At 42.0% G+C, this 18,159-nt stretch overlaps 1 protein-coding gene across 1 annotated transcript in view; it reads left to right on the top strand.

Moving 5' to 3' along the window:
* Positions 1 to 18,159, top strand: part of LOC134324445 (coiled-coil domain-containing protein 148-like) — a 58,560-nt gene that overhangs the window by 7,243 nt on the left and 33,158 nt on the right. The window contains exons 3-6 of the mRNA XM_063006295.1: positions 4,558 to 4,679; positions 13,670 to 13,773; positions 17,384 to 17,478; positions 17,977 to 18,122. Of these exons, the coding sequence (XP_062862365.1) occupies positions 4,558 to 4,679; positions 13,670 to 13,773; positions 17,384 to 17,478; positions 17,977 to 18,122 (467 nt within the window). The remainder of the gene's footprint in view (positions 1 to 4,557; positions 4,680 to 13,669; positions 13,774 to 17,383; positions 17,479 to 17,976; positions 18,123 to 18,159) is intronic.

Genomic DNA, 18,159 nt, shown 5'->3' with positions numbered 1-18,159 from the left:
TCTATTTTTGCAAATTCTTCTATATTTAATAAACACCATCACAGCTTTATTTCAAATTACAGAATAATATTGTACAATAAAGCAGATTTGTGTGTTTTTTGTGTTTGTTTTAGTGTTTCCTTAACTGCACAGCAGCACAAATGAATACTTAAAACTACATATAGATTTTCATTTTCTTGGTGAAACACTGAACAGTTTGCTCCATTATTTATTATGTTAATGCAGTCACAGGGATCAAGAGTTCTAACCCCAAACTGCTGCTTAATTCTATAGATAAATCAATAAAACCCTAGTCAGGATTTTTGGCTTTGTGATTTTATATTTGTCAGACTAAACTAATGTCAGATCCTTAATCAAAATATAATTTTACACAAAGTAAAAACCCAGCACAGTTTGTAGAATGGGCGGCACGGTGGTTCGGTGGGTAGCGCTGTAGAAGCAAGAAGGTCTTGGGTTCGATCCCCAGGCGTGGCGGTCCGGGTTCTCTCCTTGTCTGTGTGGGTTTCCTCCAAGAGCTCCGGTTTCCTCCCACAGTCCAAAAACATGCAGTCAGTTTAATTGCCCTATAGGTGAATGGGTGTGTGTATGTATGTGTGTGTGTCTGCCCTGCGATGGACTGATGTCCCGTCCAGTGTTACTGTGTGCCTTGCGCCCGTTGAAAAGCTGGTATAGGCTCCAGACCCCCCCCTGAGTGAGTGAGTGAGTGAGTGAGGTTGTAGAAGTATTTGCTCCTCCTCCTAAATTCTTTGATTTACACTTAAATGTGTAGATCATCAAACTACTTTTAGTATTAGATAAAGATCAGATCCACAAACTGACAGTTTAATCTATATTATTATTATTGTTGTTGATGTTGTTATTATCATCAATCATTATTATTGTTATTATTATTATTATTATTTATAAAGATAGATAATAGGAGTGTTGCCATTGTATTATATTTTATCATTGTTGTTATTACAGTCATTGCAGATGATAGTAGGAGTGTTGTTATTGTTATTGTTGAATTGAATTGATAACCCAAGTAAATTATTTGATGAATAAAAACTGCAGTCTAGCCGACCTGGCTTTAAAAGAAAACCTAATCACCCCTCTTAAGCTACTACATTTAATTGCCTGTCAGTTCGTGACCTAAAGCTCAAGTGCAGTAGAGTTATGCAGCAACACAATGATCCAAAGCACACAAGCACGTCCGTCTCTGAATGGTTTGGAGTGGCAGCATCAAAGTCCTGACTTTAATCCCACTGAGATGCTGTAGAAAGACCTTAAACAGGCAGTTTATGCAGCCAAATTTAAACAGTTCTGTACAGAACCGCGGACCAAAATTCCTCCACAGTGGTGTAAAAGACTCACAAATTATTGGAAATGTTTGATTGCAGTTGTTACTGCCAAGGGTGGCACAACCAGTTATTAGGTTTAGGGAACAATGACTTTTCACATGCTGATATAGCTTATCTTTATCTTATCTTTATCTTCAGTAAATGGAATGATCATTTAAAAGCTGCATTTTGTGTTTACTTGTCTTGTTTCTATCTAATTTCCCTCATGGGGATCAATAAAGGAATCTAATCTTAATGTAAATCATATGCAATGGCTTTAACAGTCACTATTTTTTAACCTAAGTGATGACATTTGGACCAACATGGTCTATGGTCTTTCACCACCATCATCAAAACACAGAGGACATTATAATAATTATTATTATTTTATTGTGATTCTGATATTATATTATGTTATATTTATTTATTTATGTTATATTTATTTATGTTATTATTATTACTATATTATTATTATTATATATATATATATATATATATATATATATATATATATATTGCTATATATTATTATTATTATATTGTTATTATTATTATATTAATATTATTATAATTGTTATTATTGCCATATATTATTATTTTTTTTTTTTTGCTATATGTTATTATATATAAATTTGCTATATATTATTATTATTATTATTATTATTATTACTACTGTTATTATTATTACTATATTATTATTATGATTGTGATTATTATTATCATTATTATGCTCCTGTTTCCCGCTGCTGCTCTGGTCTAATTTTTCGGGTTGGACCCCTTAGTTACAGTAAAAGTAAATCTTGTTGCTCCTTTGAACTGTGATGATCTAGAGAATTCTGCTCTTATTTAAAGTAACATTAACGTCCATTAAAATTATTTGCAGGGTTTGATGGGAAAGAACTAAACTCTGACCACAGCTCAGTTTAGCATAGTTCAGATGATTTAATGGTCTGTGCCCAACAGCAGTGCCCAGTCTTAGTGCCCTTGTATGCTTTAGCATTTTCACAACAGCAGCCTTAAAGTACAGTATCATGACAGGAACGGTCGTTACTGCTTACACAAGATTCATCAGTTCACAAGTTTAATGTCAAACACAGTCATGTTTCTTCAATTCACCTCACTTGTACGTCTTTGGACTGTGAAAGGAAACCGGAGCTCCCGGAGGAAACCCACGCATACACAGGGAGAACATGCAAACTCCACACAGAAAGGACCCGAACCGCTCCACCTGGTGATCGAACCCAGGACCTTCTTACTGTGAGGCGACAGTGCTACCTACTGAGCCACCATGCCACCCTGGCTTTATTTCAAATCACAGAATAATACTGTGCAATAAACCTGATTTTTGTGTTTTTTTTGTTTGTTTTAGTGTTTTTGTTGTAGCCTAGTGATTAAGGTACTGGACTAGTAATCAGAAGGTTCAAGCCCCACCACTGCCAGGTTGCCACTGTCAGGTTTTTGAGCAAGGCCCTTAACCCTCAATTGCTTAGACAATATACTGTTACTGTTCTGTAAGTCGCTTTGGATAAAAGTGTCTGCTGAATGCCGAAAATGTAAATGTACTAACCGGAGTCTCCTCAATCACACAACAGAACAAATAAATACTTAAAACTAAATTTATACCTTCATTTACTTGGTTAAACACTGAACAGGTTGTTTCATTATTTATTGTGTTAATACAGTCACAGGGAACAAGAGTTCTGCCCCAAACTGCTGTTTGCTCTCTCGCCCAGCACACACTCTCTCTGTCATTCCGAGTACCATTAAGGGCAGTTTTTTGCCATTGTGATGAAATGGCTTGGCATCAAAAATCTAACATGCACACTGATTTATAGACTTCCACAAATGCACCACACTTGCTGCGGTCCAGGGCTGTACGAATACTACAGGAAATAATCTCAATTAACTCTTTAATGTTATAGATTTCACCCTAAAGCACCAGCCTTCAAAGTATAAAGGAGCAATTGTACAGCAAAGCTAAACGTTATGTCAAATATCTTCTTCCGCTCCGTTTAACTGCTCCACAAGGATCATTAGTCTCCATCTCGCCTCCTGTCACACCAAAAACCTGCATGTCCTCCCTTACAGCATCCATAAACCTCCTGTTCTCCTCAGCACCCTTCCCCCCATAGAATTCTCATTCCTCCTTTGCAGATGCTCAAACCATCTCAATCTCTCCTCTCAACATCGTCTCATCTCAAAATATCGTACCTTTGCTGTCCCTCTAAAAAAATCCCTCCTTATTCCACCTCCAGCTTCCTCTCCTGTCTTTTTGTCTCGTCTTTTTAAAAAACATTCTTATGGACACTTGAGATTTGCTTGTGTGGCTGTGATTTTTTGTAACTGCTCCTGTCGTGGATCATTTGTCTATATCTCACCCTGTCCTGATCCTCCTGTCACACCAAAAGCATGCGTGTTCTCCCTTACCGCATCCATAAACCTCCCCAAAGAACTCTCATCCTTCCTCTTCACATGCTCAAACCATCCCACTCTCCACACTCAATATCATCTCTAAAGCATCTTACCTGTGCCGTCCCGCTAATAAACTCATTTACATTAACATTTTCGGCATTTATCAGACACTTATCCACAGTAGACATTTCCTACTCTAGTTTAAGTAGACAACAGTTCAAGAATAAAAATCTGCTGAAACTCTGTTAGTTTTTTTTTTTATATGAAATGCAAGAAATAAAGCATTAGTAAGTACATGAGACTCTTTGGACATATTTGGAGATATTTGGACAGACAAGTGAAGCTCGTTCCACAACTTGGGTGCAAGTACAGAGAGGAATCTTGGCCACCCTCGTCACTCCCAACGAGACTTTCAGCATCTTCATCTGTGCCACCTCCAGCTTCCTCTCCTGACTTTTTGTCTCCCGTCTACTTGAGATTTGCTTGTGTTGCTGTGATTTATCGTGGATAACTAATGATGCTTTCTTGAGCTCCAGAAGTACAGTGAACATTTTACTGCTGTGACATTTGAGAGCTTCAATGAAATGATTTTGTTCATTTATTTTAAAACTGCAGCTTCAGTGTTAAGCAAAGTAATTAGTCATTATGATTTTAGCCATTATCGTGCACTTCTGCATTCTGGATCCAGACTGATAATAATAAAACACACACACACAGAGAAAAAGATTCAGTAGAGACTAACATCATGAGTACAGACCATGTTGTGGTTTTATCTGTATGAATGTGTTCGTTTTGATTTCATTGTTTTGTGTGACGTCTGTTACAGAGAAGTTGACCCAGCGAGTGCAGGATGGACTGGGACTCGCCAAATACAAACCCATCCAGTACGAACAGCTTCGCTCAATAGTGGAGGCCAAGAGACTCTCCTCACAGCAGATTGAGCACAAGGTGAGAGAAATCTGGATGTTTACAGCCTTTTTTATTCTGAACTAAATCAATACACGATCCAGCATCACAAAGAAAAACTTTAGAAGAAGAAAGCCTACAGTACAATTCAATTCTTAGTTCTGTATATCCCAAGCGTGTTTGGAAGCTGGGGTATGAGCACAGGGTCAGCCATTGTTCTGCCCCTGGACAGGCTTAAGGGCCTTGCTCAAGGGGGGCAAGTGGAGCCCAAAGCTACCACTGTCTCTAATTAAAATGAAGTAGAAGCATGTACATCATACTAGATGTCTGAAAACTGTTATTTGTGATAAAATAAACGGTGCACATTTTCAGGCTTGTTAAATTTAGAACTGAGGACAGGATTAGAGAATGTGGAACTGGAGTATCCAGTCTTGTGTATATATGCAGTGAGAGGAAACCGGTCAGCTGGGCACCATCTAGCGAGCATAATTGGCAGTGCCTGCAGGGAGGGATGACCGGACTATGTGGGCGGGGTCTTCAAGCGCTGTGTAAGGACTCTGATTGGAGGATAGAGGTGCCTGTGCAGAGTGCATGGGTGGAAAAGGGTTCCGTTAAGGGCTGCGCATGGGTCGGAAGAGACGTGAGCAGCAATATACCCACCTCGACTGCAAAATATCGGGGATCCTCAGCAGCGGAAGACAAATTGACTACAAATTGATGCATAAAATATAATAAAAAAAAGACTGCATATATTTGTATATATAATATACTGTATATATTTGCTTAATTACTCGGGCGGCGCACTGGTAAACTAAACTTGGGATCCAGGGTTTAAAATTCAACGCTACAATATACATTTCAATATTTTTATTTGTTATTGCCATTGACCATGTTTTCATATCGACCTGGTGAGACAACATGAAGGGCATGGGTTCGATTTCCTGGCCAAAAAGTCAGGGTCCTTTCTGTGGGGAGTTTGCATGTTCTCCCCTTGTCCGTGTGGGTTTCTTTTGTCCAAAGACATGCAGTGAGGTTAACTGTAGCTAGTAAACTGGTGACCTAGTCTGGTGTTTCCTGCCTTTCTCATGATGAATCTTACCCATCACGACCCTGACCAGAATAAAGCAGAGGTACAAACAGACAATGAATGGAAGTTGTGGATGTTATATAATGGAAGCACCTCTTACATAACACCACAGATCAGGCTGTGCATTCCATCACATCGAGGAGTTCACCCTGGAGCAGCATGGATTACGCTCACGGACCCGCTCGGGTTTATTCAGCCGGCTGAAGCAGCGCTGTTTTGAAGACTCATTATGTGTCGCTCACAGTCATTTCCAGAAGAGCTTCCTGCAGTAGCCTGATAAGAGTCCTGTGCATGTAGGAATAAGGCCACAGCACCGAGAGACGGACTGTCTCTCTACAGAGCGATACGAGCTGAATTAACATTTGTGGGGACGGAATAAGACGGAGGAAAGAGAAAGAATGAGAGCCAGGAATGAGATTTAAAAAAAACATTGCCGGGGGGAGAATTTATGAGATTCAGCGCTTAACACAACTACTCACAGAGCACTGGAGTAACGAGAGTGTTCATTTCATGTTACGAATGGCACGTGGCTGCATCTGTATTCATTTTCTCATCAGTAATCTTGGCTGATGGCGGTACGTTCCGGTGACTGACATGCTGTAATACCCGTGCACAGGCCAAAATGATAACAAATTCTTTCAGGATTTATTTGCTTAAACATGATGAAACTAAACTGTAACTGGCGCATTAGTGCCCAAAGCTAGAATATTAGGCTGGTTGGTTTTTTAAAGCATTCAGGTTCTGACAGCTGTCAGCGAGTGTGCTATAGTAATTATATGCTAATGCTGCATTCAAGTGCTCTTAAAACTGGGAAACACCGGTACTTAGTTCTCCGACTGAGAACGGGCAATAAAACGTTCACAAGTGAAAAAGCTGCTGGAATATAAAAGTATAAGTAGACATGCTTCTAAAAATGCTTTATGGCCAAAAGTATGTGGACACTTGACTGTGAGCTTGTTGGACAGTCCAAAACATCTTGGTAGAAGCTGTCCAACACTAAATAATAAAAAGAAAAACAAGAATAATTCTAAAATAATGAGTCTGATTTAGAGTTGTTTTTCTTCAGTTTAAAGTTTGTAATCCAAATGACACGTTTGTGTTAGGATATTTTGCCCATGTACCAAAAATTAGGATACATATTTTTGGATACCTGTTTTAAAAATGGCAATTTTAGTACAAGTGCCGACATTCTGAACTCCTCGGTTTGAAACTCCGCGTTGACACCGGTCGGCTGGGTGCCATCTAGCGGGCATAATTGGCAGTGCCTTCAGCAGACACGGTTTTGCTAGGGCGGGATGACCGGACTATGTGGGTGGGGTCTTCAAACACTATGTAAGGACCCTGATTAGCGGATAGAGGCACCTGTGCAGAATGCATGGGTGAAAAAGGTTTTCACTAAGGGCTGCACACGAATTGGAGGAGGCGTGAGCAACAATATACCCTCCTCGACTGCAATCAGGGATCCACCAGCAGGGGAAGACAAATTGACTATGCTAAATTGTAGAAAATGGGAGAAAATGCATAAACACAATAGAAAAAAATGGCAATTTTTATACACTGAAAATATATTAAATCTTTTTATATGATAGCAATAGAAAATAGCAAAGCCGTATAAAAACTAGTAATGACTGCACAACAACAGAAAAAACATAAACATTCTAAACACAACAGCACAAACTATAGTGAACATAAGGAAAATATTATTGTTGTTTTTACTGGTCCTGTTGTTTGAAGAGCTGATAAACAAGTGTGTCTTTAATTTAGACGTAAATACCATGCGTTCAAGGCTCTTAAACTTTCTGGGAGTTGATACCATAAAACTCTGCTCCTAAATCCAAAGTCCTGCCACCTGCTGGGTTCTTCATTCTCTCGTTTTATAACAAATATGCAAAGTTGTGTAACCTGGTGCCAGGACACGTAGAGCTATAAAGGGAATGAATATGAAATTTTAAAGAAAGTCACTTTAGGTCCAGCAGGACGGGGAAGATCTGGGCAGTTGTAGCCTAGTGGTTAAGGTACTGGACTAGTAATCGAAAGGTCGCTGGTTCAAGCCCCATTACTGCCAGGTTGTCACTATTGGGCCACTTGAGCAAGGTCCTTAACCCTCACTTGCTCAGACTGTATACTGTCACAGTACTGTAAGTCGCTTTGGATAAAAGCATCTGTTAAATGCTGAAAATGTAAATTTATTCTTGAGGGTGGTACCGTGGGGCAGCTGATAAAGTGGATGCCACACAGATAAATAGTTTCCAGGCACCCTGGTCAGTGTCTGAAGAAAGTTTTACATGATCTCTTTGTGTCTATATGGGTTTCCTCTGGGTACTCTGAATTGGCACCAGTGTATTTCTGCCCTGCCGCTGACCCAGCGCAACCCTGACCAGGATAAAGCAGTTAGTGCACATAGTAAAAGTAAAGTGTTCACATTTAGCAGATGCTTTTATCCAAAGCGACTTACAGTACTGTGACAATATATTATCTAAGCAATTAAGGCCTGAGGGCCTTGCTCAAGGGCCCAACAGTGGCAACCTGGTTGTGGTGAGGCTTAAACCAGCAACCTTTAGATTATTAGTCCAGTACCTTAACCACTAGGCTACAACTGTCCAGTGGTCTTAGATTGCACCCTGATTAGAAAGTTTTACTGGAGATTTGAGAGTTACATTAAAAATCACAACCTTATTTCTGTACCTTTGATTTCTGTGTTCCAGCATCGTTCTTTTGTTTGGAAAATTAGGATGGGCGTCTTTATACTTCTGCATGTAGTGTGTTCAGTAAATATGCTATTATAGTTTTAATTTTTTCTTAGTTATCATTTTTCCAGGCATTTGCCACCTTTTTCTTTTAATCTGGTCATTTCCAATTCCTTACTGCAGTTCCCCCTCTTCACACAACCCCTGCAACCCACTCGCAGTCATCGGCCACTACTTTTCACCTGCCACAGTTCTTGTGCAGGTGCCTCAACCAGATAGCAGAGGTCACATTTCTACAGCAGCAAGAAAACCCCAACAGACCTCCCACCCACAGACACGACCAACTGTGTCTCTAAGATGCCCAGCCAGGCTGATAGCACCTTTGAGATTTGAGAAGCTTGAGCTCTTCACAGGGATAGTCAAGCTTATGAGACCCGACCGCCCCAAATTTTTCATTTGTATGTAATATTCAGTTTACTCTTTGGTAGGTTTAAGGCTTTTTGTTAGCTTTTAGTTAGCACATATTATTATTATTATTATTATTATTATTATTATTATTGTTATTTAATGTAATAGTTTTTTTAATGTTCTTTTTATGTTATATGTTCTCTGCATGGGTTTCCAAAGACGGGCAAGTGAGTTTAATTGAAGAAAATTGTCCATTACTGTGTTTGGCATTAAACTACTGTAGAACTGATGGATCTTGTGTAATGAGTATCTACCGTTCCTGTCATGAATGTAACCAAAGTGTAAAACATGACGTAAAAATCCTAATAAATAAATAAATAAATATTATAATTTTTTTCCTTTCCACGTTCTGGTTTTGGTGAGACTGCCTCTCCAACCCGATAACACTAAATGCAAGGCAGGACTGCATCGGCTATTTAGAACAGCCAATTCAAAGAAATATGGACGATCTATCAAAATTCCTCCAATAGTGGATCAATGATTTATGCATGAAGATCCAAGGCGAACATCTAAGAACTTGGACGCCTTGATAAAGTTGGCAGAGACTCGACAGATATATGGGATCAGTGGGAAAGTTCAAGGCAAGAACCACTGCTGGACATGAATAATATAAAAGCTCACATGGTGATGACCCGAAAATCTTTTGGGTTATTGAATCCTTTTTAAAAGACACGTCTCTTTACATTTGACATAATCCTCATTCATTCATTTACTGTCTGTTTTACCACTGCTTTATCCTGGTCAGGGTCACGGTGGGCCTTATTCACTGCACAAAAGGCAGGAAACGCCCTGGACAGGTTGCCACTCCATCACACACATTCATTTACATTTTCAGCATTTAGCGGACGCTTTTATCCAAAGTGACTTACAGTACTGTGACAGTATATTATATAAGCAATTAAGGGTTAAGGGCCTTGCTTAAGGGTGGTGGGGCTTGAACCAGCGACCTTTGGATTACTAGTCCAGTACCTTAACCACTAGGCTACAACTGCGTATTCACACATTATAGGAAACATGCAGATGTTAAACCCTCCTGTGTATCTTTTATTTAAAATAATAAAAAAGACGTGTTTATGTGCTGTAGCTCTTCATTCCGGCATCTGACGCCTGAGCTCTCGGGTTTCTAAAAATACATGCCATCCAGCGATCCAGCAACATTAGCGTGTTAAAATGCGTTCGAGTGCAGGAGCGGAATATGAAGAGCTAATGTAAATGAAGCGCAGTGCATTTGTCAGCCGAGTTCTGCCCCATCATCCCCGTCCTCGTCCCCCCGCGGGCGGCGGGCACACGCTGTAATTGGGAGCTCGCTGAATAGAGATGAGTACAATTATCTGACTCACTGACCTCAGGAAGCTCCGCTTGTCACTAAACAACGGTGTGAAGCAACCAGGAGCCGAACGCAGCACCAGGAAAGAGACGGATACGCCTCTCAAGTTCAGCTTCCTTCTGTAAGAGCATCACGAGTGCAGAATAGCTCCAGTGAGGCTGTGTGAGTAGGTCGAGGCTCTTTGTGTCTTTTATGCTTCATTTAATCAGAATGTGTTTCCATGGAATTCAGCAAAATTATTACATTTGGAAATAGAAATGCAATCCAGCTTTCATTGCTTTTTATGACACTATTAAATAGCAACTTAAACAGTTCTGCACAAACAAAAAGCTGATTTATTAACAGGCTGCACAGAGAATCAACGTCTGTTTTGATATATAATATAGAATAATGAATAATCTCGAGTTCTCGAGTTTGAATCTCGCTCTGCTATTGATCAGCCCGGCACCTACACAGATGTTATGGGCTGTGTCTGAGGAAGGGCAGGCCAAAGGGATTTACATTTATGGCATTTGGCAGACGCTTTTATCCAAAGCGAATTACAGTTGTGACAGTATACAATCTAAGCAACTGAGGGTTAAGGGCCTTGCTCAAGGGCCCAACAGTAGCAACCCTGCAGTGGTGGTGTTTGTACCAGCAACCTATTGATTACTAGTCCAGTACCTTAACCACTAGGCTACAGCTGCTTTCTCATCGCTGCTGCAATTGCGGACTCTGCTGGCTGGTCGTGGAATAATAGAGATAAGTGCGTGACACTCCGTACGCCATACTGATCCCAAAATCCTTAATGAGCACATTTTGGTGGTGGCAAGGACAAACAAGGCACAATATTAAAATGCAAAAAAAAGGAGGAATCAGATCCCTTGGTGGTAGAGAATATTTGGGTTACTTACGAGGGATCCACAAAACGTTTCCTCACTTTTATATTTTGGTTATAAGCGGTGAGGGTGGGAGGAGGAGGAATCGGTCATGTCTGAGAGACTGAGAGACACTTATAGTCCCGATTTAGCTCCATCTGATTTCCACCTTTTTGGACGCTCAAAGAAGCTTTAAGGGGACGAAGATTTTCATGTGATGATGAAGTGAAAGCAGCGCTGCATCAGTGGCTACAGGCTCAACCAAAAAAATTTTTTGCCGACGGTATTAAACAGTCGATACGACGCTGGAAAAATGCATCGGAAGGCGACTGTGTCATCATTGAAACTGACATCCTAATGGATTAAAAAGATATGATAAGATAAGATTCCTTTACTGATCCCCGTGGGGGAAATTCAGGTGTTGCAGCAGCTCCAGCACAGAGTAAACACAGTTAGAGTAAATAAATAAATAAATAAAGTAGTAAAATAAAGATATTAACTATATAGTTATAGCACTGTCAGCAGCACTGTCAGCAGAACTACAGCGACGGATCCAAGCAGTCGAGATGAGATGCTACAGAACCTTTCTTAGCAACCACATCACAGACGAAGAGATCCATATCACCATCAAGCCAGCCAACGGACAATACGAAGACCTCCTCACAAAAGTTAAAAAGAGGAAACCAAAATGGTATGGCCACATCGCGCAAAGGTCATTCTGCAAGGAACCGTCCAAACATCCAGAAGAAAAGGCAGGCAGAGAAAGAAGTGACCTGACAACATCTCAGAATGGACCCAGAGGAGCTTTGTGGAGACCCAGAAGATAGCACATGACCACCAAAAATGGAGAGGACTGTTGAACGTGTCAGATCCCCAGGTGGAGCGGTCCAGGTCCGTTCTCTGTGGAGTTTGCATGTTCTCCCGATGTCTGCATGGGTTTCCTCCGGGAGCTCCGGTTTTCTCCCACAGTATTAATAATTTCCTTCGGGATAAATAAAGTATCTATCTGTCTATCTATCAGTCCAAAGACGTGAGGTGCAATGAGGTGAATTAGAGATACAAAATTGTCCATGACTGTGTTTGATATTAAACTTGAACTGATGAATCTTGTGTAACCTGTAACTCTCTGTCCTGTCATGATGTAACCAAAGTGTGTAAAACATGACATTAAATCCTAATAAATAAATAAATAAACTATTATTAAGAGGAATGACAGTTACAGCTACATAAGAAAACAGAATCATAAGAGATGGGATCAGAATCAGCTCCTCAGCGTGTCGCTCTGTCTGTAGTTCTCATGTAAAACGTTCCGGTAACTTGCAGTGTTTGTTTTAAATTAACTCTGTGTGATAAATCATGATCTTCCATCTCGTGACTCTCCCCCTCGCCCTGCCGCCAGTGGGCGAGGTCGTGAACCCCTGCACAGCCGGATCCTTTATCAGATCTGACAGCATCTACACGCCGTGCTGATATCGCTGCTCTGAGCGGCTCCGACGGCGGGTGTGTGTTTGTGTAACTGATGAACAGCCGTATGCTTATACGGTGCTTATAAAAAAGCATTCTGATGAATTATTCACATTTAATTATGTAATTAAAGAACAAACCCAGCACCGCTGAGATCTTGAGCTCTTGAGTTTGAATCTCAGCTGTACACATCTGGTTGCTGTAGTAGGAAATGAAGGAATCGTTACCAGTGGAACGTTGTACAAGGGTTCGATTCTTTTTATATGTTGGTATCCAGGTGCTTTACATTCTGCTGCTCTTCACTGTATATATTTATATTTACGGCATTTAAGGGGTTAAGGGCCTTGCTCAAGGGCCCAACAGCAGCAACCTGGCAGTGGTGGGGCTTGAACCAGCAACGTTCTGATTACTAGTCCAGTAGGCTTCAGGTTGCTGTATACTTAATACAACCTTTTCAAGTGAAATAACGTCTCAACTGTGACTGTACATGCACACACACACACACACACACACACACACACACACACACACTACAATATATAACTGTTACTAATTGACATGATACAATTGACCTTAATTACGCATTTAGTGTAGTCAGTTTGTCTTCCGCTGCTGGTGGATCCCTGATTGCAGTTGAGGTGGGTATATTGCTGCTCACGCCTACTCCAACCCGTGCGCAGCCCTCAGCGGAACCCTTTTTCACCCATGCATTCTGCACGGGCGCCTCTATCTGCTAATCAGGGTCCTTACACAGTGTTTGAAGACTCCCACCCACATAGTCCGGTCATCCCGCCCTAGCAAAACCGTGTCTGCTGAAGGCACTGCCAATTATGCCCGCTAGATGGCGCCCAGCCGACCGGTGGCAACGCCGAGTTTCAAACCGAGTTTAGAATCTCGGCGCTGGTATGCTAGCAGAATATCCCGCCACGCCACCTGGGCGCCTCCGCTTAAGTGTAATTTGTGTTTACCTTTTTATATAATTTCTTATTTAAACATGTACAGGCTTGCTCCAAACAACATCTCATTATTCTTGTACTGTGACAGTAAAGATATCTTATCCTATCTTAAGTTATTGATGCTCATCATTATAGATGGTGTCTAAAAATCCCAGAAAAGTGATTCTATTATGTGTTCTGCATCAGGTACAGAAGAGTCTGCGTGTGGCTCAGGAGAGGAAGGAAAGCTGCCTGCTGCGCCAGCACAGACAAGTGTGGAGCCGAGAGAACCACAGGCTAAGCAGAGCTCGGTAACACACCTGATTATACACACATATACACTGATGAACCAAAACATTAGGAACACCCCTCAATACACTCTCAGAACAGCTCAGATCTGCTGAGACGTGGTCCTGTGGGATCTGGTACCGGGCCATTACTAGCAGCTCCTGCAGGTTCTGTGTGTTGTGAGGTGCCAACTCTTCCACTGGATGTCAACATGATCTTGGAGAACATAATTCATCTGACCAGTCAGCCTTCTTCTATTGTTTCAATGCTCCCAAAAAAACCCAGTTGGCCATGAGCTCGACCCACAGGGACATCAGCGACATGCCCCCAGAGAAACATGAGATCAGGAAAAGCTGGATAAAAGCACAGGCATGAAAACCTATCACAACATCAGCTACTCAGTCCACCAGTGTGCAATACCTCAAAATAAACGAGAGAGCAGCCACTCCATCACTGGTGCAGCCTGTGTCCAGTGTTGATTTGTTTGTGGGTCTACGCTCAAAAGGGTGCCATCATGCCACCTCTGGGAGCAGTTCGGACGTCTAAAGCGGTCACTCCATCGCACAAAAGGTACTGGCATGAGTGCCCTTGAATGGATTGGTATTTCTCCTTTAACTGTGTTTCTGGGAAGCACTGAACCCGCCACGTCTCTGATCATTATGATCATCATTAGTAAAAAATTAGCAGCTTATGCTAGCTGTGTACACGACAGACCAAACCCTGCCCTGTTGTGCTCTACAGGAGTAGCAACACACAGGAAGCTAACATGCTAAAGTTTCCTGCGAAAAGCCCGAGGCTCATCATCACGAGCCACTCAGATACTTTATTCTCCCTCAGCTCTGCAGCTGCCTGACCACTCAGGCAAAACGGGCAAAGATGGATGAGGTAAAACTCCTGATTGCATTTTTCTCGCCGGAGGATGGGAAAGCAGGGACGGTGCGAGGAGAGCGAATGAAAGAGCGGGAGAGAAATGTGCTATCGAAGGTGGTGGCGGATAAGAAGAGGAGAGGAGGAGAAGGGATAAAGACAGAATGAAACCTCCCGCGGAGGTCGCTCACATTATGCTGTAAAATGCAGACTTTTCATGTTGGGTCACCCAGCGTCTGTAGCTTGTTGTTTCCATGTTGCAGAATCGTGTCCTTCTGCATGGCTGTCAGAGGAAGCATGGAGTCACATGGGTGGTTTGTCATTCTCTTAATGTCAGCCACCTGTGAGTGCTGATGCTCATCAGGTGTCGTCTTGGTCAGTACTTTAGCTGGCACAGCTTTTCTCTTAAAGCAGCGATGATGGTCTACGAGGTTCATTCGGATTTTTAAAAAACAGATGAATGTCAGCACGCATAAACTTGTTTTGTTTTCTGGGAACTCGCCCCTGTTTCGGTGGTAGGGGCCCCGCTTATTGCCTGTTTTGGGAGGACGGGATGCCCCAAGCCAAATAGCAAGAGCCAGATTTTATAGCCTGGACTGTAAGACTGTCACCAAGTCATTCAGCCCTCGTTGCTGCACTAGCCCTGTTATATCCCCTACTCTCTGTAGCGAGTGACGGCGTTTTATATTCACTGTCTTTATTTCTTTCCAAATTATTCTCCTACTCTAGTTTAGTTTGGTTTGTGCACAGTGCTGGTACACGAGATTCATTTGGGTCTTCGCTAATGGACAAATTTCAGCATGCAGAAACTTGTATGTTTTCCAGGAACTCATACCCTTGCTTGTTGCCTGTTTTGGGAGGATAGAATGCCTCAAACCAAATCCCAATGTTTCGCTTTCCTGAAGTGACTGACTGAATGATGCAGAAAGCTCACCCAGGGCAAAACCAAGAAGTTCTGTGATTCTCCTGTTCTGAATTTATAGCCTGGATCTCATGCTGCACTAGCCCTGTTCTATCCCTTATTCTCCGTAGTGAGTGATTTTTTTTTTGCTATTTATTTATGCGAGGAGGGTTTGAGGTTTTTTTTGCATTTGAGGACGGTATATTGCTGCTCACGCCCCCTACGACACATGCAGAGTCCCTCGACGCCTTCTTTTACGCCCGTGCTTTGGTGGGTTCGCACAAGACACTCGTTCAATTTCTGTACACACGCCTCGCTCTGCTGACCAGTCCGGTCATTTTCCCACACAGCAGACACGGTAGCCAATGTTTTGTCTGCTGCAGGCACTGCCAACTGTGCCCGCTAGATGGCACCCAGCCGACCGGTATCAGAGGTCTTCTTCTTGAAGACATTTCTACAAGCTTTTTACAGCTGGATTTAGGTAGTTTATCCCACTCTTCATGGCAGATCCTCTCAGCTCTGTCAGATTGGATGGCAAATATCTATGTATGTATACAGCTTCAGATACAGTATTATTCCACCTTGACTTGAGATTCTGCATGATGGGTTTAATCAGTTTATTCAATTCCTTGTGGAATCCCCTTGGTATCAGCAATTACAGCTGCAGGCCTTCTTGGAGACATTTCCTCAAGCTTTTCACAGCTGAATTTAGGTAGTTTATCCCACTCTTCATGGCAGATTCTCAGTTCTGTCAGATTGGATGACAAATATCTGTGTATGTATACTGTTTCAGTTTAGTTTGTGGTTATTCAGCTGCAGTATTATTCTACCTTGACTTGAGATTCTGCATCACAGGTTTAATTTCTTCTCTACAAGGAGTGTAAGAATTCACCTCGCTCTCTCTTTAGCGAGGCGCATCCTTCCCCGATACAGATCAGCATGTTATCTGTGTTTTAGTGGACATACATGCGAGACAGAAAGTTTCAGAAGATGGACAGAGAGTCAGACAGAGGTAGAAGAAAGACCTACAGGGCTACGATGGCGTACGCTCTGAGTAGGGCAGACGAAGCTCAGAGGTAATGAGCTTGTGTGAGTCAAACAAGGTTAATGTGGTGCACGCATGTGGGCTTCAGTAACGAGCAAGCAGCACCACAAACGCGCACACACGCGCATGCGGCCACCCACAGATCACACCATCCGATTCATTAGTGCCGTCGGGCATTATCCGCCAGCTCAAAGTTTGCTCGCTTCTCACTTCATCTCGCTCTCACCTTTTCTCTGACCTGTGAAAATACACTCGGTACACAGGGCAGGTGGTACAAAGCCTTTTGGTACTGGTACAAATCTTGCTTGTTATAAATAAGTTTATTCTCCGTGTTCATGGCAACCCAAAGTGTATTTCACCTCATACATATGAGAGAAGAAAGAAAAAAGATCTGCAACTGGTGGCGTACAGTGGATTTGTGTTGTGGAGCAGATTGTTAAAGGATAAGATGAGATGATTCCTTTTGGATTCTCCCGTTAGGGGTCACAACAGTAGATCATTGAACCACATGTTTGATTTGGGGATTTGATCTATCTGTCTGTCTGTCTGTCTGTCTGTCTGTCTGTCTGTCTGTCTGTCTGTCTGTCTGTCTGTCTGTCTGTCTGTCTGTCTATCTATCTATCTATCTATCTATCTATCTATCTATCTACCTACCTACCTACCTACCTACCTACCTACCCTATCTATCTGTCTGTCTGCCTGCCTGCTAAAATCTGATGTCAATCACTGCAGTCACAGTCTGTGAACTAACGCTGCTGAGAGTCTCAGAAAGTCTGTGGCACCGTGTGGATAACTCCTGATCCTTCTTTTCTTGCTTCAGAGAGCGGGCGGAGACAGACATCAGAAGCTTTCTAGCCAGAAGCGGACTCGAGAAAGAGGAGAACGGAGAGTTCCTGACTGAACTGCTGCAGTATGGTAATGCTGCTCTTAGAAATTCAGTTATGAGCAGTAAATTATTATAAAATGCAACAGGTATAATACATGCATGAGGTGTTTAGAGCATCACTGCTTATTTTTGTGTGTGTAAAACAGGCAGTACTGGTGTAACCTGAGGTTATAAAGCAGCATGTTAGAGATTAATTGAGAATAAAGTAGTTTAAATTAGCATGTAGGTTGCTATAGCAGCAAACAGTATATTGCTAACATGACACTTACTGCACTTGGGTAGTGCGACAGCGGATAATGGGGTTTTGGTTTTAATTCTCCATGCGTGATACGGTTCTCCATATGAACCCTCCTCATGCAGGTGAAAAGAAGCGGTTGACTACTGCACACATATTGGATGGCGTGTGTGAGCGGGTGATTGGATATGACTAGATCGGGAGGAAAATTGTTAGTATTGCGTTGGTTGTATTGTTGAACATGTGTATAATGTGTGTGTGTGTGTGTGTGTGTGTGTGTGTGTGTGTGTAGAGGTAACTTTGGATCAGGAGCGTGAGGCATTTCGATTGGCCACTGTTGATCCTGTGTACCAGCTGAAAGAGGACCTGCAGTACAGAATAATGTCACAGCAATCAGCAGCCAATCAGCATTCAGAGTGTGTACGAGTCCTTCAGCAGGTACATGATCCACCCTAAAAACACACCAAGCTTCTGA

The sequence above is a fragment of the Trichomycterus rosablanca genome, chromosome 12 (assembly GCF_030014385.1).
Source record: "Trichomycterus rosablanca isolate fTriRos1 chromosome 12, fTriRos1.hap1, whole genome shotgun sequence".
Taxonomy (NCBI): domain Eukaryota; kingdom Metazoa; phylum Chordata; class Actinopteri; order Siluriformes; family Trichomycteridae; genus Trichomycterus; species Trichomycterus rosablanca.
The sequence above is the reverse complement of the archived record's forward strand: the minus strand, read 5'-3'. Positions and strand labels throughout refer to the sequence as shown.